Source organism: Lepidochelys olivacea (genome assembly GCF_965140295.1).
Source record: "Lepidochelys olivacea isolate rLepOli2 genome assembly, chromosome: 2".
In the NCBI taxonomy this organism is placed as follows: Eukaryota; Metazoa; Chordata; order Testudines; family Cheloniidae; genus Lepidochelys; species Lepidochelys olivacea.
In genome coordinates, this window is record NC_140412.1 from 229,883,282 (window position 1) to 229,906,027 (window position 22,746).

General features: G+C 41.3%; 1 protein-coding gene across 3 annotated transcripts in view; it reads left to right on the forward strand.

Moving 5' to 3' along the window:
- The window catches only part of PTER (phosphotriesterase related), a 35,281-nt gene that overhangs the window by 6,182 nt on the left and 6,353 nt on the right, over positions 1-22,746 (forward strand). For all 3 annotated transcript variants that reach the window (XM_084621242.1, XM_084621243.1, XM_084621241.1), the window contains exons 2-4: positions 10,058-10,539; positions 13,824-14,089; positions 17,975-18,115. In XM_084621242.1, coding sequence (XP_084477368.1) covers positions 10,058-10,539; positions 13,824-14,089; positions 17,975-18,115 — 889 coding nt within the window. The remainder of the gene's footprint in view (positions 1-10,057; positions 10,540-13,823; positions 14,090-17,974; positions 18,116-22,746) is intronic.

The window sequence follows — 22,746 nt, forward strand, 5'->3', positions numbered from 1 at the left end:
GTGAATAATCATAGAATGGTAGGACTGGAAGGGATCTGGAGAAGTCATCTAGTCCAGTCCTCTGCACTCATGGCAGGACTAAGGATTAGCTAGACCATCCCTGACAGGGTGTTTGTCTAATCTGCTCTTTAAAATCTCCAATGATGGAGATTCCACATCCTCCCTAGGCAATTTATTCCAGTGCTTAATCACCCAGACAGTTAGGACGTTTTTTCCTAGTGTCCAACCTAAACTGCCGTTGTTGCAATTTAAGCCCATTGCTTCTTGTCCTAGCCTCAGACGTTGAGGAGAACAATTTTTCTCCCTCCTCCTTTTAACAACCTTTGATGTACTTGAAAACTGTTATCATGTCCCCTCTTAGTCTTCTCTTCTCCAGACTAAACAAACCCAGTTTTTTCAATCTTCCCTCATAGGTCATGTTTTCTAGACCTTTAATAATTTTTGTTGCTCTTCTCTGGACTCTCTCTAGTTTGTCCACATCTTTCCTGTGAAATGTGGCACCCAGAACTGGACATAGTACTCCAGTTGGGGCCTAATCAGTACAGAGTAGAGCAGAAAAATTACTTGTTGTGTCTTGCTTACATCACTCCTGTTAATACATCCCCAAATGATGTTTGCTTTTTTTGCAACAGTGTTACATTGTTGACTCTCATTTCGCTTGTGATCCACTATGACCTCCAGATTGCTTTCTGCAGTACTCACTCTTAGGCAGTCATTTCCTATTTTATATGCATCCAACTGATTGTTCCTTCCTAAGTGGAGTTTGCATTTGTCATTAGTGAATTTCTTCCTATTTGCTTCAGACCATTTCTCCAGTTTGTCCAGATCATTTTGAATTTTAATCCTATCCTCCATGCACTTGCAACCCCTCCCAGCTTGGTATCATCCACAAACTTTATAAGTGTACTTTCTGTGCTATTATCTACATCACTGATGAAGATATTGACCAGAACTGGACCCAGAACTGATCCTTGTGGGACCCCACTTGATATGCCTTTCCAGCTTGACTGAACCAATGTTAAGAACTCTCTGGAAAGGGTTTTCCATCCAATTATGTACCCACCCTATAATAGCTCTATCTAGGTAGTATATCCCTAGTTTCTTTATGAGAAGGTTATGCAAGACAGTATCAAAAGCCTTACTAAGGTTAAGATATAGCAATCTACCGTTTTCCCCCATCCACAAGTTTGTTACCCTTTCAAAGAAAGTGATTAGGTTGTTTTGGCACAATTTGTTCTTGACAAATCCATGCTGACTGTTAGTTATCACCGTATTATCTTCTAGGTGTTTGCAAATTGATTTGCTTAATTATTTGCGCCATTATCTTTCCGGGTATTGAAGTTAAGCTGACTGGTCTGTAATTCCCCTGGTCTATAATAATAATAATGTAGACAGTTTTTTTAAAAGGTAGCTTTGTAATTACATTAGTAAATGTCTTCTATCCCCATCTACCCTCTCAACTTATCTGTTGGCTGATTTCTTGTTGAAGCAGAACGGGGTCTTGAGAAGGGAAATGGAAGCCACATGCCTAATGTGACCATGGCGAATCAGGTCAGAAACAATCCACTAGCTCTGTCCACATGGCCATGAAGTCTTTTTTTTTTTAAATGGATGGTGAACCTTTCCAGTGGAAATCATGTACATGAGAGGAAAGTGAACAGGAACAGTCAGCATGGATTCACCAAGGTAAAGTAATGCCTGACTAATCTAATCGCCTTCTATGATGAGATTACTGGTTCTGTGGATGAAGGGAAAGCAGTGGATGTATTGTTTCTTGACTTTAGCAAAGCTTTTGACACGGTCTCCCACAGTATTCTTGTCAGCAAGTTAAAGAAGTATGGGCTGGATGAATGCACTATAAGGTGGGTAGAAAGTTGGCTAGATTGTTGGGCTCAACGGGTAGTGATCAATGGCTCCATGTCTAGTTGGCAGCTGGTGTCAAGTGGAGTGCCCCAGGGGTCGGTCCTGGGGCTGGTTTTGTTCAATATCTTCATAAATGATCTGGAGGATGGTGTGGATTGCACTCTCAGCAAATTTGCGGATGATACTAAACTGGGAGGAGTGGTAGATATGCTGGAGGGCAGGGATAGGATACAGAGGGACCTAGACAAATTGGAGGATTGGGCCAAAAGAAATCTGATGAGGTTCAATAAGGATAAGTGCAGGGTCCTGCACTTAGGATGGAAGAACCCAATGCACCGCTACAGACTAGGGACCGAATGGTTAGGCAGCAGTTCTGCGGAAAAGGACCTAGGGGTGACAGTGGACGATAAGCTGGATATGAGTCAGCAATGTGCCCTTTTTGCCAAGAAGACCAATGGCATTTTGGGATGTATAAGTAGGGGCATAGCGAGCAGATCGAGGGACGTGATCATCCCCCTCTATTCGACATTGGTGAGGCCTCATCTGGAGTACTGTGTCCAGTTTTGGGCCCCACACTACAAGAAGCATGTGGAGAAATTGGAGAGAGTCCAGCGAAGGGCAACAAAAATGATTAGGGGTCTGGAACACATGACTTATGAGGAGAGGCTGAGGGAACTGGGATTGTTTAGTCTGCAGAAGAGAAGAATGAGGGGGGATTTGATAGCTGCTTTCAACTACCTGAGAGGTGGTTTCAGAGAGGATGGTTCTAGACTATTCTCAGTGGTAGAAGAGGACAGGACAAGGAGTAATGGTCTCAAGTTGCAGTGGGGGAGGTTTAGGTTGGATATTAGGAAAAACTTTTTCACTAGGAGGGTGGTGAAACACTGGAATGTGTTACCTAGGGAGGTGGTAGAATCTCCTTCCTTAGAAGTTTTTAAGGTCAGGCTTGACAGAGCCCTGGCTGAGATGATTTAATTGGGGATTGGTCCTGCTTTGAGCAGGGGGTTGGACTAGATGACCTCCTGAGGTCCCTTCCAACCCTGATATTCTATGATTCTATGAAGAGTAGGAATTTCTCTGTAGCGAGAGAGAAACATGTAGAGCTGTGACACTGCTGCACTAGGCAGTGGGACCACTATTGCATACCTGTCCACATACTTTGTGGTAAGAGCTCCATAAGTATTTCTTTGATAACTGGGAAATAAAAATTCCATCCTAGATCAGATCACTTTATCCACCCCATCACCTTTATTGATTTTGGCCCCATTACATGTTCTGAAGATCAAGAAACCCTGAAAATATTAGAGCCATGACCTGTTAAATGGATCTGTGCCCCTTCTGGCTGATAAAAAGCTGTGAAGATCAAGTACACCAACCATTAACAGAAATACTCAATGTCTCCTTCAGAGAAGTACATCTGCCAAACTCCTTGAAAAAATGCAGTTCACCCCGGCCTCAAGAAGCCAAACCTTGTCCCTGAAGACTTCTCCAGTAACTGTCCCATCTCCAACCTCTCAATTCATGGACAAAGTAACTGAGAAAATAGTAACCATCTGTCAAGGTTCCTTCCCCACTCTGAACTCTAGGGTACAGATGTGGGGGCCTGCATGAAAACCCCCTTAGCTTATTTTTACCAGCTTAGGTTAAAACTTCCCCAAGGTACAAACTATTTTACCTTTTGCCCTTGGACTTTATTGCTGCCACCACCAAGCATCTAACAAATATATAACCGGGAAAGAGCCTGCTTGGAAACGTCTTCCCCCCGCCCCCCCACCCAAACCCTACACCCCTTTTCCTGGGGAAGGCTTGATAAAAATCCTCACCAATTTGCAAAGGTGAACACAGACCCAAACCCTTGGATCTTAAAAACAATGAAAAAGCAATCAGGTTCTTAAAAGAAGAATTTTATTTGAAGAAAAAAGTAAAAGAATCACCTCTATAAAATCAAGATGGTAAATACCTTACAGGATAATCAGATTCAAAACATAGAGAATCCCTCTAGGCAAAACCTTAAGTTACAAAAAGACACAAAAACAGGAATATACATTCCATTCAGCACAGCTTATTTTATCAGCCATTTAAACAAAACAGAATCTGACTCATATCTAGCTAGATTACTTACTAAGTTCTAAGACTCCATTCCTTTTCTGTTCCCGGCAAAAGCATCACACAGACAGAGCGAGCCTTTGTTTCTCCCCCCTCCAGCTTTGAAAGTATCTTGTCTCCTTATTGGTCATTTTGGTCAGGTGCCAGCGAGGTTATCCTAGCTTCTTAACCCTTTACAGGTGAAAGGGCTTTTCCTCTGGCCAGGAGGGATTTTAAAGGTGTTTACCCTTCCCTTTGTATTTATGACACCATCAAGCTCCACTGTCAGCCAACATTCCAGATGCCTGCTACCAAGGGTTCAGATCAAGGTACAACATAGTGGTGCTAAAAGACAACCTTCTTCTGGCTGTAAACACGGGCTGCTGAACTTATCTGCAGCCTTTGACAAAGTGTACCCTACGGTGTTATTAACATGCCTAAATGACATAGCAGTTGTAGATGGCCCAACACAATATTCCTCTCCAGCAGAACTCAGGGAGTGGTGGTGGATAACTGCTCCTTTTCTCCAAAAGAATCCAATAGCATGCTTCTCTGTGCTGTTAAATTTTACTTGTATAGTTTCCTACAGCAAGGGTGGGCTGCATAATTTGTTTACACACACACAATATTTTTAAAAGTGCCAGTAACACAGTGAGAACAAATGGTATTACAAAACTGCTGCTTGGTGTTAGCGCTAACTAGTATGCATCTCTCTTAAATTCCTGAAATCTATTAGGTTAATTTATGATTCATATATTAAATGTTTCTATATGTTTAGGCTTCTCCCTGTTCCACTGAAATCATTAGGTGCAGGATCGGATCTTTAAAGCATTTGCCTCTATTTGTAAATAGATACGTAACCTGTGTTACGTCACGTTTCTTGTGTTTGTATGATTATGTAAGGAAAGATTCTATTATAATGCCCATGGTGGAACAAGGCAACCCTTATTTCCAAAACAGAAAGTGAATTAATCTTTTTTAAAATGTAACAAATAGCTACTGAGCCATGCCTATTAGATTTCATGCATTTTCTGTCACAGCAATCTGGATTTAGTGTTATAATCTCACATTGTAATGCAATGACAATAAAATGATTTCCGTGCTAGTATTGTTAAAATGTGCTTACTAAGTCAAAACGATTGCAAGCATGTGGAGACTATGTTTATGTAATTATTATGTTTTAGCAATATGAGATTATCACAGGAAACAAGCAATTCCAGTTTAGGGAGACTGCTCATTACAAGATTATTATAATGACACAATGACAGAAGTGCACGTTCCAGATGGGAAAACAACAAAGGGCCAAATCTTGCCATTGGCATTCAGTCAAAATGTTTGTTGAACTCAATGGAGGCTTTGCCTGGGTAAGGACTGCAGGACTTATTCCTGGTCTTTTTACCAGTGGGTCCCATAGCACTCAGTCATACCTCTAGGAACAATAACAACTGCGCTAGTGTTTAGTAGCAGGCTAAATGTGAGGATGATATTTTGTGCACTTTACAGTTGATCGTTGTAAAGGTTCACCTAGAGTTACTATAATAAACTCTAGTAGCTATTTCAAGACGATAATGAAAAACTGCAGTCCTTAGTTGCATGGACTCATTGGTTTTTTAGAGAAATAATAGTTGCTCTATCAAAATGTGTACACACTCATTTAATTTCAGAGACCATCATTTCTGTGTTTATACAGAAGCACAATAGGGTTCTGGCCCATGACTAGGGCTCTCAGGTGCTACCGTAGTACAAAGAATAATTTCAAAACAGTTTTTAGAAATTCCAATGGTTGTTTCAATATCTCCAGACCAGAGCTTGCCTCTTTTCTCTTTCTCTCAGTGGGAGTGGACATTTTACTGGTGCTTTCTGGAAGCAAGTTAGGATTCAGGAAATGCAGCCTGCCGTTGGCACATGTAGGAAGTGCACATTCAAGTCCTATTATTTTAGCGGCTATACTAGTAACTAGTTGTATTTTTAGAAAAGACTAGCACTAACCTAATAATTTTGGCAAAGCTCTGATTCATTCATTTCTTGTGCCTGCTCTCTCAGTTTGATGAGTTGGCAGCTTCCTGCAAAATTTGATTTTAAATTCTTCTTTTTCATTCTATTTAACACAACTTGTTTCTTTAGTGATTTACTCTAATTAGTGGTAGTGATTAGAATGATATTATGCAATAGTTTTCCTTCAAAAATTCAGTGGTCTCTACACTGAAGCACAAATGCGATTTCTAGCTCTGTACTCGGCAGATCCATGAAAGCTGGGATGGGGAAGGAATCCTTTACTTCAGATCAGCATTTAAGTTGTTCCGTGGCTGTTAGCGCAGCCTCAAAGAGGCACTTAGGAGTTATTTGAATTTTTAGATCTATTTCCTTCCTCAACTCCTCTTTGAACGAGGGCTCAGGGAATGGAAGTGTCTCTGTTTGTCTTTGAGGACTCCATCCATAGTAGGGGATGGGGAGCCCAGGGAGTGTCCTCTAGTCTTATTATCTAGATTGGGAAAACCTACAATAAATTGATTTCAGAGTGATAGTCGTGTTAGTCTGTATCAGCAAAAACAACAAGGAGTCCTTGTGGCACCTTAGAGACTAACAAATTTATTTGGGCATAAGCTTTCATGGGCTAGAACCCACTTCATCAGATGCAGGAAGTGGAAAATACAGGGGCATATATAAATACATGAAAAGATGGGAGTTGCCTTACCAAGTGTGAGGTCAGTCTAACGAGACAATTCAATTAACAGCAGGATACCAAGAGTGGAAAGCCCAGGGAGGCAGCAGGGGAGATGGGAGGAGGGGTTCAGGGAGGCAGCAGGCACCAGAGGCGATAGGGTGGGGGCCAGGGACGATGTGGGAGCCTGCAGGAGCCTGGGGATGGGGGGGCGGGACCAGGGGAGGCAGCAGGAGCCAGGGGCAGTGTGGGTGGGGGAGAGCCTGGGGAGGCAGCGGGGACCAGGGATGCCAAAATACAAGTTCGCCCAGGGCACTATTTTCCCTAAGGCCAGCCCTGATTACATTATAATTACTTATTCAAACATTTATAAAAGATAGTTTCATCAGGCTAAAAAGTGCCTTTTGAAAAGAGGCTATGCAGAAAAAATTATTTGAAAGTATGATTTTATATGGAGTGTAAATACTACTGGTTATGGTGCCAGAAGAGGACTAAATATTTAAGAATCATCTCACTCTCTTTGCCTGGATTGTAGGAATGACAAGAATGACTCAGATCATTGAATCTTTTCCAAAATAGTGGGCTGGTCTACAGAACACCAACTCTAATCAAGAACATTCGATTAATGATGAGGTCAGACAACTTGATTTTAATCACAACCAACCACAGTTACTGAAAGAGAAAGGTGTTTTGCTTTTAATGATTCACACAAGTGCAGTCCCCTTCAAAGTCTTACCCTGGGTGACTTTATTTGACAAATACCAGCTCATTATATTAATAAATTAGGAGTCTGTTTTAGGAAAGCGACTCTTCCTGTTCAGTTGCAAACAAGTCAACACAATGACCCACCAGGAGTACTATTATTGTAATCCCGTGTTATGGAAATGTCCCCAAGTAATGTTTTATATTAAGTCTACCATATACAGCACAACCACTTCTGCTGGCATTTACTCTTTAAATCCATAGCAGAACAGTCCTTTCTAATTGGGATTTTCATACAGTGTCTTCTTACACACAGGACACACAAATATAGTAAAGCAACCATATCTGTCTCTTAAGGCTGGCCAAGTTTCATAACTAGGTTAACCACAGTCACTGAAAACTCTTTACTACACAGTGTCCGTTTCTAATCTGTAGAAGCTGGTATTTTATGTTTAGAATGGAACATTTTATGTTTAGAGTGGGTAGCTCTTTGTCACTATGAAATGGTGCTACTCATAGTACTGTCGTACTTTGTTTAGCTCTAAAGATCAGAGATCTAGACATTATTAACCCCGTTCATATCTAGGGCTCAGTGCCCTTTTGACTTTGTTCTTCTGTCTCATTAATAGATAGAAAGTTAAACATAAAAAAATATGCTCTTAGGGCTTTACCAGTAACAGACCCGTGTTTATGATATAATTCACTGAAAGGAAAAGACCTCTCTCTTTAATCAATAATGTGTGCTCCAGTTAGTCCTATCCTTTGGACATAATTAAACATGTATTTTGTTTCATAACTCATGATTTTGTTTGACTAGGAATTATAACTACATATCCTCAAGCCTTTGCAGCTAGCATAAGGCAGATCTAACTTGAACTGGGTAGTCAGCCTTGTTTAGTGTTAATATGGGAAGTAAACGTAAGAAGAGAGGGAGAGAGAGAGAGAGTTGCTGCTAATTCTAACCTGTAGAGATTCAGGCTACATTTTTACAGATTGGAAACCTTTGACATGGTCCAGTTGTAGGTAGTAGTGTTAAAGAATATCATAGTAACTGCCCATTTAATGGCTAAAAAGGTATAACATAACATTGTTTAATCCAAATTAGCTGAAGGAAAAAAAATATTGTAGGTTAAGCCATATAAAAGAAATGCTAGTCTAATCACCTCAGATAAAAATATTTTCCCAATGAGGCTTGGGAGAAGTAGAATTGGATCTGAATTTCTGCTGTAGGAATTCCTGCTGTTCAGGAGCCAAATTCCACTCTCAGTTACACTAATGTAAATCCAGAGGAACTGCAATGGAGTTATTCCACATTTACACCAGTGTAACTGAGATCAGAATTTGACCTCAGGTTACTAAAATAGGTGGAGATTTGCCCCCCCCCCCAAAATCCACACACAGTAGGGCAAACAAGGTGTCCAAACATAGGCAAATTCCTGGGCATGGAAAGAGTATATTCAATCTTGGAGGATAATGATTTTTTTTTAAATGGAAAGTATCAGGCAAGTAATATTCAGCCTTGATGCCAAGTATGTTCAGCTGGTGGCTCAAGCTGACAAAATGTGACAGATGCTGGGGAGCAGAGAATCCTAAATGAACATACAGTGGTTGCTATTAAAAAGGAAACATTTGCCTTAATGGGATATTGTGTTATCACAATAAATTGTGATTTTTTTTAATTGTAATGAGAATTTTTTACATTGTAAATGTCTTGATATAAATGTAACTTTGAATTTAGCTTTATTTCTAATGCCAACCACCATACTAGAAATGACAATCAAAGAGCAAGAGGACTAGGACACAAGGGTTGGAACTAACAAATAGTGTCAGACAGTGACATGACAGGGTGCTAAATACAGTAGAAATGCTGCTGGGATACTGGATGGCTCAGGGGGATGAATAATGGAAATGTCACCTTTCTCCTCTAGTGCAACTAGTGGATTCCATCACAACTCCAAAACTCCTTCCACACGTCGGGTGCCAAAACCCCAACTGCCTCCTGCCTAATTGACAGAACCTCCAGCTTTTCCCCTGACAACTTCTATAATGCTGCTGCTTTTTGTCAATGTGAAAATCTGTACCACACTGAAAACTGAAAGTGTGTGAACAGTTTTAAATAATTGATGTTAACGAGAAAACAAACATAGTTGTGCCAATTGCATTATTCATTTCCCTACATAATCTGATAAAAATTTCCATTCTGGAATGTATTTGGATCTGCCATTCAATTTCCAGCCTACTGTAGAATCCAGGGGGCCTTCCGGTAGAATTCAGGTCCAACTTTCTGCCAGTTACACAGGCCCTTGCCTAAAGTGGCTCAGAACACCAGAAAGGTTTTGGCAAATATTCGGTGAAATTCACAGCCACAAAAGGGTCTGGAGGGGATGGACTAATGAAGAAACAGTGAAAGAACTGGGCCAAATGGAGCTACAGTAACTGCTCTGGGAGTGATCCCAGTAAGAGTGACCATGGAGAGGATAACTGGGAGTAATGGTTCAAAAGGAAAATGTAGGCTGAATATCAGGGAAAATTCCCTGCTAGTGAAGTCTGCTAAACTGTGGGACAGTTTCCCACAAGGGAGTAAAGGAAACTCCATCTTAAAACTAGACTAGACAAAGTGTTTGAAAATATATCATAAGGAACAATCTACATTGGCACTGGGAATGAAAATCCTATATTTTAATAGGAGCTTTGTTGCTTTTTATACAACTTTTTTCATGTTTTATTTCCCTTCCTCTTTTCTAGCAAATGCTTGTTTAGAATCTGGATTCTTTCCTTATAAAATAAGAAGAAAAATGCCTTCCCTGGGTGGGAAAGTGCAGACCGTGTTGGGCCTTGTGGAGCCAAGTCAGCTTGGCTGCACCATGACCCATGAACACTTGTCAATGAACTACAGCTGCTGTTATGTCCCGCCTTCTTCAGGCCAAGAAGCTTTGTCTGATGGGCCCGTTGAGATGAAGAACTTGTTTTGGATTAAACAGAATCCCTACAGCCATAAAGAGAACCTTCTTCTGTATCAAGAAACAGATGCTGTAAAGGAAGAGCTATTACATTATAAGGCAGCAGGTGGTGGGACTATAGTGGAAAACACAACCATGGGTATCAGCCGAGATGTAAAGACTTTAAAGAAGCTTGCTGAGGAAACCGGGGTCCACATTATTGCCGGTGCTGGGTTTTATGTGCATGCCACTCATTCTTCCGAGACACAAGCTATGTCAGTGGAGCAAGTAAGTACTAACAAGTAAATAGTAAAATAGTGCCCTACTGATAATGTACAGATGACAGGAGATCAGTGACAGGTCAAGCACAACTTGACAAAAACCTAAATATACTCTTCTTGAAAACCTGTGCAAACAATAATTGTGTTTGTGTAAATTGTATCTGCACCCAGTATTGCCACTCTGATCTGTCAGCATTTCTGTTTTCTTTTAGGGGTTTATTATGACCTAACAGTGAAAAATGATTACATGTGTACAGCATCCTGGCAAAGCTGTGAAAATTTTCTTTTTACAAAATATTGGGATGGAAATAGACTAATGTTCCCTCTACTTTCCTTGTCCCTCTTTTCAGCTAATCCATCCCTACTAAACACCCAAAAGGTTTTTAAAAAGTAAATAAACAATTGTGGCACTAACAAGCTATTTGCAAACCATCCCTCTGTTCACTCTGCCTGTAGGTTATATCATTTTCCCCTACCCTTTGTCTGACTAAGGTATTTGGAGCGGGGACCACCTCTGTTTGTACATCCCTAGGACACGGGGTCCTGAGCATGGCTGGGATCCCTATACCACCATAATAAATATCCACTCAGCTGTTCTTAAGCTGATATGATGAAGGGAAAAGGGGAACTTTTCAAGGCAGAAGAGAACTGAGCAGCCCAAAGAGTGTGAATGTACTGATCTGAGCTGAAACTAAAAACATCTGCTATATTTACAAAAGAGTAAAATTAATCTTAAAAGCACAGAGATAGATACTCAGTAAGTGTTAACTGACATACTTACATTGAGGTTAGCATCATTGACCTTAATGATTTAGGTCAACTGAGGAGCAGCCCAAAATTGTTCTCACTGGAGCTATTTCTCAAAACTATACATGAGTTTCTTAGTTAGCCATCCAGAATAGGTGGGCCAATTTGAATGGATCCACAGGGTAAAAGTCCTCTAACTGTGGTCCATGGACCACTGGTGACTTACAGAGCACAGTGTGTGCAGCGTTGGTGAAGCTATGTTGGTCCCAGGATATTAGAGACAAGGTGGGTGAGGTAATATCTTGTACTGAACCAACTTGTGTTAGTGAGAGAGACAAGCTTTCAAGCTGTTCTTAAGAATGCAGTGTAGTCTGCAGTCCATTCCATCAGTGCTTAATCCAGTCCAGGCTGTTGACAGGTACCTGGTTGAATGTAGATGTCTGCAGCAATTGACCAATGAAAAGTGATCAATGATTCCATAGATATGTTGATATGGACATTGTGGTCTATCTTTGTTAGGATTCAGCTAAATAAATGGAAAGTTTTGACATTAGTATTAGTTAAACAAGGGAGGGATTTAGTGTCTCCAGCAATCCACGCCGTGATTGCTTAAACTGGACAAGATTTAGGTAAGCCCCATGTTGGGAACATTGCAACACAAATGGTATTCTTCAGACTGCCATAAGGAATTCTAAGAACTGTATTCTGTTGCACGTTACCCATTCTTGTTAACTGCTCAGTTGAATGCATGAATTGGAAGGTTTAAAATTACAGTGCAGAAGTATTGGGGCAGATGCTCAGCTAGTCTCAGTTGTCATAGCTTTATTAACTTCAGTTTATACCAGCTGAGGATCGACCCCATTGTGTTGTGTGTCCATGTCCGGGAGAGAGAATGAGTAAGAATGAATGACAGATTCACTTGACATGGAGTTTGTTTGCTGATGTTCTAGTTTTAAGGTACAGTAACTCCTCGCTTGTAGTTACGTTCCTGAAAAATGCTACTTTAAGTGAAATGATGGTAAGCAAATCCAATTTCCCCATAAGTATTAATGTAAAGGGGGGGGGCATTGCCCCTTTAAGTACGCTGACCGCACTCTAAGTACATTGCCTTTTTAGATCAGGAAGTTGAGACAGCAGCTGCTGCCTGCAAGCTCCCTCTGTCCTGAGCCCTGTCATGAGTTACCCCCCCACACACACACACTCTATGGAGATAGGGTAAGCGGGTGGCACGGGGGAGGGGGACACCCTGATATTAGCTTCCTCTCTGCCCCCCTCCCATGCCTCCCAGGAAGCAAGAGGCTCCTGGGAGCAGCTCCAAGGCAGAGGGCAGGAACAGCACATGGCAGTGGGGGGGAGGAACAGCTGGATGGCCAGCAATTGATAGCCTGCTGGGTGGCTGCCGCACAGGGAACTTAGGGGAGCTGATGGGGGGCTGCCGGTCAACTTTGGTTCCAGGCCCCCACCAGCTGGCTGCAAGGGGCTGCTCTTTCTGCAAGCAGTGGACAAAGCAGGCGGCTGCCAAATGACAGACGTTAGAAGGGAGCATTGCACAACTTTAAACGAGCATGTTCCCTAATTGATCAGCAATAACTGGGACGACTTTAAGTGAGGAGTTACTGTACTAGCTTCTAGGTTAATACAGCCTTGCCAGACCTTTTTCTCTCCTTGTTTACTTTATTGTTAGTGTGCCCTGAAATCATGATTCCATTTTAAACATTTAGGGCCAGATATTTAAAAGGTCCTCAACCTCGGTTTTGCACACACAAATGTGTGCCTGTTTTTGTGGGGGCAAATAATGGCATCAAGAAATTTAACTACCTGACCATATTTGCAGGTGTCTACATGCCATCATCTGTCTCTGTAGAATTAAAGGCTGCGTTAAAAAAAATGCACCCTGAAAGATTGTTGGCCAAATTTTATTCTTGGTTACAATTCAGAAGTCAGTGAAATTACTTCAGATTTACTCTGGCATATCTGAGAGCAGGATTTGGCCTGATGGTTCTGCCTCAAGTCTTGACAACTAGAATCTTCCCTAAACTTTAAAAAATTTACAGTTTTGTCTCTTCTCTACCGATGATAATTATTCACTTTCACCTTGAGGCTGTGTTTAAACACAGGAGTTGAATAGGTTTAACTTTAATCGATGTAAAAGCTGATTTAGGGCTTTTCTATGCAGTTGTTCCTATTTAACTATATCAGTTTAAAAGCATTAGCTTCTTGGATAGATATAGTTAAATTGTTACAAATATTGGGTGTAGACCAGCCCTTAATTAAGCCAATGCAAGCTTTTGTGTGGACGCTCTGGTATTAGTTTAAACCTGGCTTATATTGGTTTAGCTTGCACTTGGCAGAAGGTACACCCTTGTAAGCCAAGCTTAAACCAGTGTAAGAGTGTGTACACACAAAGCTGGATATATTTGTCTAAACAGATTTAAAAATCACACCATTAGTTATACTCCGTGCAACTTCGTATGTAGACCAGAGATGATACTTTGCAAAATAAAGTATCATTAACGAAAGGATTTCCTTTTTATATTTTGTTAGCTTACAGACATTATCGTCAACGAGATCCTCAGAGGAGCTGATGGAACAGACATCAAGTGTGGTGTTGTAGGAGAAATTGGCTGCTCGTGGCCTCTGACTGAGAGTGAAAACAAAGTACTGCAGGCAACAGCGCATGCTCAGTCACAGCTGGGCTGCCCCATTATAATCCATCCTGGCAGGAATAGCGATGCCCCTTTCCAGAGTATTCGCATTCTGCAGGAGGCTGGGGCTGATATCTCAAAAACAGTCATGTCTCACCTTGACAGGTAACCTAATAGGCTACCATGGTATCATATGTCTATGGTTTTTCTGGATGTGCTGTCTGGAGATAGTGGAATTTCTGGGAATTACATGGCAGCTTCAGACAGTTGGGTTTATCCAGTGATCAGATATCGCTACAAGCAGCATTGCTTTGTGGTTAGTGATTTCAAGAATACAATGCGTATGCTTGCGAAATCCAAGAGGTTGTGGATCAGGCTTCTAGTCTACAAGCAATCTTGACCAAGATTTTAAGAAGTCAGATCCTGTGTCAATACAAAGACACCTGAATAAGTGGCCTGGTTTTCAAAAGTGCTGGACATTCAGCAAGTCCCACTGATTTCAGTGGGAGCTCCTGGGTGTTCATCCCTTTTAAAAATCAGGTTGCCCTCCAAGGACCCAATCCAGAGCTCATTGATGCCAATGGAAAGACTTTCATTGACTCCATTGGACTCTGGATCAGACCCCAAACCAGGTTCTTTAGACTCTGCAACCAATTTAAAGCAATGCAGCTGAAAAAATCCCAGTTAGATTTTAGATAGGTCCTGTCTTATTGAAGAGAGAGAGATGTTAGCCCCCTTTAAAACAAAAACAGAAGCACAACACAGACAGGGCGGGGAAGAGATAGTATCCTGCTCCTTGAATTGAGAAGCACAGTCCATTTGGCGCACAGTAGGTTTATGTGACCTTGTGTAGCTGGCAATCATTTGGCAAGTGTCCAAGTATTGATTAATGTGGCTAGCTGCTGAAAAATGGAAACAATTTGTAGTCATATGACTCTCAGCAATTCAGTTGTTTGTCCCCATCAAGGGTGTAATATAAACATAAATTATACCCAATTCTGTTACATATATTGAAGATTCCTGTCAACTAAATGTTCCACAATGTTGCAATTCAAGTACAGGTTGTTTGTATTGTGACAAAGTTCCTCCTCTGCCTTGGTGCGTCTTGCGCTTTTTGGCAGATTTGCTCACCTCAGAGGTTCACAGCAGCCCTCAGTTTGGCCACTTCTGCTAGAGGCTCAAACCTGCCATTCACTCAGCTAACCTTATCACTGGCCAGCATGGGGGAAATGGAGAACAATCTCCACAGTCTCTGTTGTCCCACCTAGTGGGTCGGGGACAGGCCAGATCCCTTTCCAAATTAGACCTTCCCTTCTGGCATTGCTCACAAACCAGGTCAACTCCTCCTGTGTTGGATCAGGGGACAGGGGGAACCCGGGCCTGCCCTCTACACTGGGTTCCAGCCCAGGGCCCTGTGGATAGCAGCTAAGTCTCCTGTATCAGCTGCGTGACAGCTACAACTCCCTGGGCTACTTCCCCATGGCCTCCCCCCAGCACCTTCTTTATCCTCATCGCCGGATCTTCCTCCTGAAGCCTGATCATGCTTGTACTCCTCAGTCCTCCAGCACCACACCTTCTTACTCCTTACACACTCTCCATTAACTGACAGGAGGTCCTTTTTAAAACCAGGTGTCCTGATTAGTCTGCCTACCATAATTGATTCTAGTATGTTCTTAATTGGCTCCAGGTGTCTTAATTAGCTTGCCTGTCTTAATTGGTTCTAGCAGGTTCCTGATTGCTCTAGCACAGCCCTTGCTCTGGTCACTCGGGGACAGAAAACCGTTCATCCAGTGGCCAGTATATTTGCCTTCGACCAGACTCCTGTACCCCACTGGTCTGGGTCTGTCACAGTATATATACCAGAGGCCCAAATTATTCATCTACAGTTTGAGTACATTTTATTAATGTTTAAAATAATATTTTAATGCTATACAAATAAATAAAAAAATCAATTATATACATCACACAATCTCTCTTCATGTATTAATATGTGGTTAATCTTCTGTAGATTTATTTCTTGGACTTCCTAAAAAAGATATTAACCCTCTAATCCGTAGACACAAGAGTGCTCAGCACCTTGCATTGGCAGTGCCAGGGACTTTTGTAACCACTTTGATAAAACATAGCAAATTGTTTTTAAACATAGTGCTTGTGTCTCCTCTCACTTATATTGGTGTGAATCAGACGTGATTCCATTGAATTGAACAGAGTTACACTGGTGAAAAAAACGACAGTATAAGCAAGAGGAGAATCAGGGCTGCAAAGTTCTAAGTGCAGCATCAGCTGAATAGCCATTGATACAACTCATGACATGTTCTGATATTTATTGTGTCATTACATTTCACACTTGGAGATGGGCTCTCACTGGAACACAGGATCTGAATGACCTTGAACTTTGAAGTACAGCTCAGGATCTAGAAATGAATTTAGCATCTTAGGCCCATATCTATACTGGAGTACCCTAAATTTAGAAGTTTGCATGTAGATTTAAACTTCATGCCTGTCTTTATTCACCACATAACAGTACTATTTAGATGTCAGGAACAGACTATCATGGATAACTCTATACTGCTAGCTACATCCTGTTCTCCAATACAGCTTTTTATTACATTCTATGTTAGGGGTCTGTAATAAAAGAGTGATACAACTTTTTATTTCCTGGCCCATGTCACCTAACAGGGATTAAGCTTTCAAAGCTGCCCTGTCATGACAGGGGTGAGCATTCATTGGTACCCATGGCTACTGTTACAGTATCCACAGCATATATGTTATGAAGGTATGTAACGGATAATGCTTTATATGTTAATAATCAAAACGTGTATATATAGTCCCCTGTGAGCCCACCACTAACAATTGTTTTTAAATAATTTTTCATGGCTGTGACATTACTCCTATGAAATCTGCCGTTTAAAAAAAAATAAGATTGCATTTTGCACTGGAACTAGCTTCATTCTCTTGGCTACTGCAGCCCCTTGGACTATGCAGGGCTGGCACTGAAAGCCACTCCTTCTTCTGCACTGCACTTTGAAAGCCCATTTGGTCACAAGCTCTTATCTTGTGTAAACTGTGAAATGTATTTGAAAACCATTTGTTTTTATTAATTACAGTTGACAATGCTTAGACTCCTGCTGGTGACAGGCTTGTCTGAACAAGGGTTTTCTCTCTCTCAGCCCATCTGTTCCTCCTACTTGATTCTGCTGTTAAGTCATAATATTGAATTTGTGACATCAGTCATTTCCATAGCAACAGACTATGATGTAATTAAACAGAGAAAAATGACTTTGTGGCATCAAAAAGAAGGAGAAGCTGTGGGTGAACATTCTTATTTAAATGCAAATATCTGTGCTTATAGTAAAGGACCAGAGCACATTGTTTGCAAAGTAAATTGTTGTTTTACTTTTTGTTTTTGCTTTTTGTTAAGTATTTTCTCTTCATCCTTCCCCGCACTTCTCCCCATCCCTCCGAAAAAATCTTCCTGCATGTGAGAAAGTTCACATTACAGCTGTATCAGTAGATGTACAGTGCATCATTCGGAGGAATTTATCACAGATGGAAGAACCTACTCTGAGGTCTTCAGAGAGGACATTTCCAAGGAGGACTTGCTTGCTGCCAGAAGTTGTTAGTTCACCAATTGTCACCCTCTGAATTTAAAAAAACAAACAGCAAAACCTTCCTTCCTCATGAGTGTAACAGGACAGTTATCAAGTGTGTGTGTCTTGGTTCTTTCTTCTCATTGAAGTTCATTATAATTGCACTTGTGATGCTACATGTTAACATATTTTAAAAGGCATGGAATCTCCAAATGACGTGTGAAAAGACTGAATAATATGTTGGTTTATTATTATTTATTAACTTAAATTTCTCAAACAGTAGCTCAATTTCTCAGTAAACCTGATCAAATAGTTTTAGTTCCTTGGAGGTAAGATTTCCCCCAGTGACATACTTAAATGCTCTAGTCCATATAACATGGAGCCCTGGAACAATTTCCAGCATGTGTTATGATGATGACTTGTTTATGCACATTTATGCTGTGCTCTGTATTTTCTGCAGGACTATATTTGATGAGAAGAAACTGCTGGAGTTTGCTGAACTTGGATGCTACTTAGAGTATGACCTCTTTGGTACAGAATTGCTTCATTACCACTTCCATCCCGATATTGATATGCCAAGTGACAACGAAAGAATTGCAAGGTACCTACTGCAATGCAATGAAGTATAAACAATAACACTGCTAGCTACTGAAAATGAAAATTATTGGTATGCAGGTTTTCGAATGCATCACAGAATGGTCCTGCTCACTGCTCATACCAATATGCTAAATTATGGTAGTTTACTGTTGCTGGTACTTCTATCTAGTACAATAAATATAACTCTGTCTCTTACCTAGCTAGGTAAATATAATACACATATTTCTTCCTACAGAAAACGCAACTATGAAAACCTAAGCAAGTAGAATATTTTAAAGATGTTCATTCATAATTATTTGTTCATTTAGTTGAATGTCACCACAGACAATGGTTTCTCTTTTTTTTTAGCATCCTGATCTCCAAAGTGAGGGATTAAATGTGATTAGATAACGGTCTGGTCTTTGTTTGTAGTCGTCCCTGAATTAGAGTTATTACTATCTATTGTCCAGTCTAATTGCAATGTCTGATAAATGGGCAAAAGACTTTGGCCCAAATTCACCAATGGCTTTAATGGAGGTGCAGCCACTTACATGAAAGGTGCATTTGCCCCTTTGCTTCCACTGTTCAGCATGATCTGTTTATTTGCTAGGCCCTCTATCACTTCTCCCACCACCACCACACTCCCTATCCAAGGAATAACACTCTTTTCTCTTCAAACTCTTTAATGATCTTCTTGTTCACTTCTTCTAGTCCTCTTCCCTGCTTCTAATCAGCGTCTCCAATACCAGTTCAATTCAGTGAGATTTTATTAGCATAGCACACTCTACAAATGTTGCTAGAGGTTACAAAAGAGACAGACCCCTGAGGTATGTGTCTGAGGTAGGTACGATCTGCCCAGGCTGGGGCTTCCTGCTGTGTTTGGAGTGGGATCCCCTGTGTCTGCTTGTCAGCAATGTCATTCCTAATCGAGTGGCAGATTGCTACATCGCAAGATGCCATCCCTTCTTTCTCCCAGGGACAGAAATACTTTTTTCTCCTCACTTTTTGATGAGAAGGTTTTTACAATTCCTAATCGTTTGAGGAAATATAGGAAATATCTTTCTAGTTTTAACTCCTATTTGTGAACATTACTTTTCTGCCTGGGCTGCCTCTGTTACATTGGCCACACAATCTCTCTTGTCTGGTTGCAGACTGTTATCTCTTTTCTTTCTGCCAGGTATTTGTCTGATTCTGCACTTGACTTTCTCTGTGCCTGAAAGATCTCTGGTTTTACACAATAGGAAATCTTCTCTCTCTTTATATTGCTTTTCAGTCTTGCACTCACAATCTCAAATCCTGTTCTGTTATAACAACAGTTTTTCACACTTGGCCTTTCTAACATGAGCTTGCAAAATATTCACCCAGTGCAGTTGTTTTGCATGTAGAACTCTTATTGAAAACACTGGGAGCTATACATCCAAAAAGATTGCTCTACTAGGCCTGGGGTAATGTGTCTCTCCTTAATCATGGTAATATTTTTTTGTCTCATCCATAATATTCCCCCCCTCTCTCCCAGCCACAGCTGTTCCTCCTTAGCTCCCTGGCATTGAATGAGTGTAGCAGCAGGCTTTTTAGAGAGAGAGAGAGTGTGTGTGTGTGTGTGTGTTTGGGTTGGAAACGCGATTAAACTGTTTCTTGTACTTTCAGTGTGTTCACGCTGGAAACACCATGACAGTGGCAGCCTCCTGTTTTTCTGCAGATTCCTAATAGCCTGACACTTGATTTGTATTTCACACAGTGTAATATGTATCAACATGACCCTGACATTTATTTGTACAAGTATTTAAAGAGAAGAACATTTTCAAGCATATTCATGTTCAGATCCAATACTTACGTATGAATTAACTTACATAAATGTGTATGTCTAGTCACACAAATACAGCTATAAATATATATGTGTATGTACATATAATATAGGTATATGCAAAGGGTATGTTGAAAATTCTTTTTTTAATGAGCAGGCATGTAGATTTATTGTAAATTTTTAGGAAAGTTATGGGATGAGGGAAGTTGTATTTCTGGCACTGCCTGGATCTTAGGCTGACCCAGTCATCATCTCTGACATAATCTCCTTCAAAATTTATGTTTATTGATTGGTTTGGGTTGGTTTTTTTTATGGTACCTCTTACCTATGGTCAAGGTTCCTTCCCCACTCTGAACTCTAGGGTACAGATGTGGGGACCTGCATGAAAACCTCCTAAGCTTACTTTCACCAGCTTAGGTTAAAACTTCCCCAAGGTACAAATTAATTTTATCCTTTGCGCCTGGATCCACTGCCACCACCGAACTTTAACTGGGTTTACTGGGAAACGTAGTTTGGACACGTCTTTCCCCCCAAAATCCTCCCAAACCTTGTACCCCACTTCCTGGGGAAGGTTTGGTAAAAATCCTCACCAATTTGCATAGGTGACCACAGACCCAAACCCTTGGATCTTAGAACAATGAAAAAACATCCAGTTTTCTTACAAGAAGACTTTTAATAGAAGTAAAGGAAACACCTCTGTAAAATCAGGATGGTAGATACCTTACAGGGTAATTAGATTCAAAACATAGAGAATCCCTCTAGGCAAAACCTTAAGTTACAAAAAAGACACACAGACAGAAATAGTCATTCTATTCAGCACAGTTCTTTTTTCAGCCATTTAAAGAAATCATAATCTAACACATACCTAGCTAGATTACTTACTAAAGTTCTAAGACTCCTTTCCTGTTCTATCCCCGGCAAAAGCAGCATATAGACAGACATAGACCCTTTGTTTCTCTCCCTCCTCCCAGCTTTTGAAAGTATCTTGTCTCCTCATTGGTCATTTTGGTCAGGTGCCAGTGAGGTTACCTTTAGCTTCTTAACCCTTTACAGGTGAGAGGATTTTTCCTCTGGCCGGGAAGGATTTTAAAGGGGTTTACCCTTCCCTTTATATTTATGACACCTACTTTTTCTTTTATCTGGTTTTCCTTGCTCAGATCTGGTGATTTGCTTAGTATTAAATTTTGATTTGCGGACCCAGCCACTGCCATCTTATCCTGTACCAAGTACACAATCTGGCACTGGCATGTAGTTTTGGGATGGAGGACGTACTTGCACTGTGGCAGACCTACAGTACTTACAATGTTAGCATGTGTATTTTATGAAAAACCTCCAGTTTGACACTAAGTCCCAAACCATACCTTATTTACCAGATTTAGGGTGACTATGATTTTTGCCCACCTACATGCACATATCTCCTTATAACCAATCTTCTGTATAAATCCTGCCCTCCCCCACCCCAAGCTAACAGTAAGAACTTTCATATTGCTGATGACAAAATAATATAATGTTCCTTGTACTGGATCAAAGCACACTCAAATAATGAAAAATCAAAATTGCAGAGTGCTAGTAAAAATGGTGGAATCAAAAGGTTTATGTGAGTGATAAGCAATGAACAAACACCAGTTTTGTTAATGTTCATCTCTTCCATTTTAATGTTGCAAGCCAGTGGGATCTCAGGACTCTTGGTAACATTCTTAATGCAGCAAGACCTACACCTGGCCAAAACACATTGACAGTCCCTTCTGTGCCAGTAGATGCTGTCAGAGAAGCATGTTGAGTATTAAAGCACCTTCAGCTATAGTAGGCTCTTATCATGAGGGTAGATCAGGCAGCAGAATTCTACCTTTGTTCACTTAGGGTTCCACATTTTGCAAGAGTGGAAGGAACACGCTGATAGGAGTGGAACCAAAGTGGTTCTGCTGACTGGAAGAGGGTGGCAGGATGCAGGAAGGTTAATGAAGCTGCTTCTGCACTGCCATAGAGGAGGTTATTTTTGCAGATCCCTCAGCCAAACTTCACTCTCAGGCCTTGTCTACACTATGAAATTAGGTCGAATTTATAGAAGTCGGTTTTGTAGAAAGCGTTTTTATACAGTCGATTGTGTGTGTTCCCACACAAATGCTCTAAGTGCATGTAGTCGGCGGAGTGTGTCCACAGTACCGAGGCAACTGTCGACTTCCAGAGCGTTGCACTGTGGGTAGCTATCCCACAGTTCCCTCAGTCTCCGCCGCCCATTTGAATTCTGGGTAGAAATCCCAATGCCTGATGGGGCTAAAACATTGTCGCGGGTGGTTCTGGGCACATATCGTCAGGCCCCTCTTCCCTCCCTCCCTCTGTGAAAGGAAAGGCAGGCAATCGTTTTGCGCCTTTTTTCCTGGGTTACCCATGCAGACACCAAACCATGGCAAGCATGGAGCCCGCTCAGCTCACCTTCACCGTATGTCTCCTGGGTGCTGGCAGATGCGCTAGTGCATTGCTACAGCAGCAGCTTATTGCCTTTTGGCAGCAGACAGTGCAGTATGACTGGTAGCCATCGTCGACGTAGTCCTGGGTGCTCTTTTAACCGACCTCGATGAGGTCAGGGGCACCTGGGCAAACATGGGAGTGACTCAGCCAGGTCATTCCCCTTTTAAGTTTTGTCTCATGGCGATTCAGTCCTACCAGCAGTGCACTGTCTTTTAATCAGCAGCCAGGAGAAGACGATGGCCAGCAGTCATACGGCACCGTCTTCTGCCGAGCACCCAGGAGATGACGATGGCTAGCAGTCGTACTGCACAATCTGCTGCCAGCAAGATGTATAAAGGTAGATTAAGTGGATCAAAACAAGAAATAGACCACATTTGTTTTGT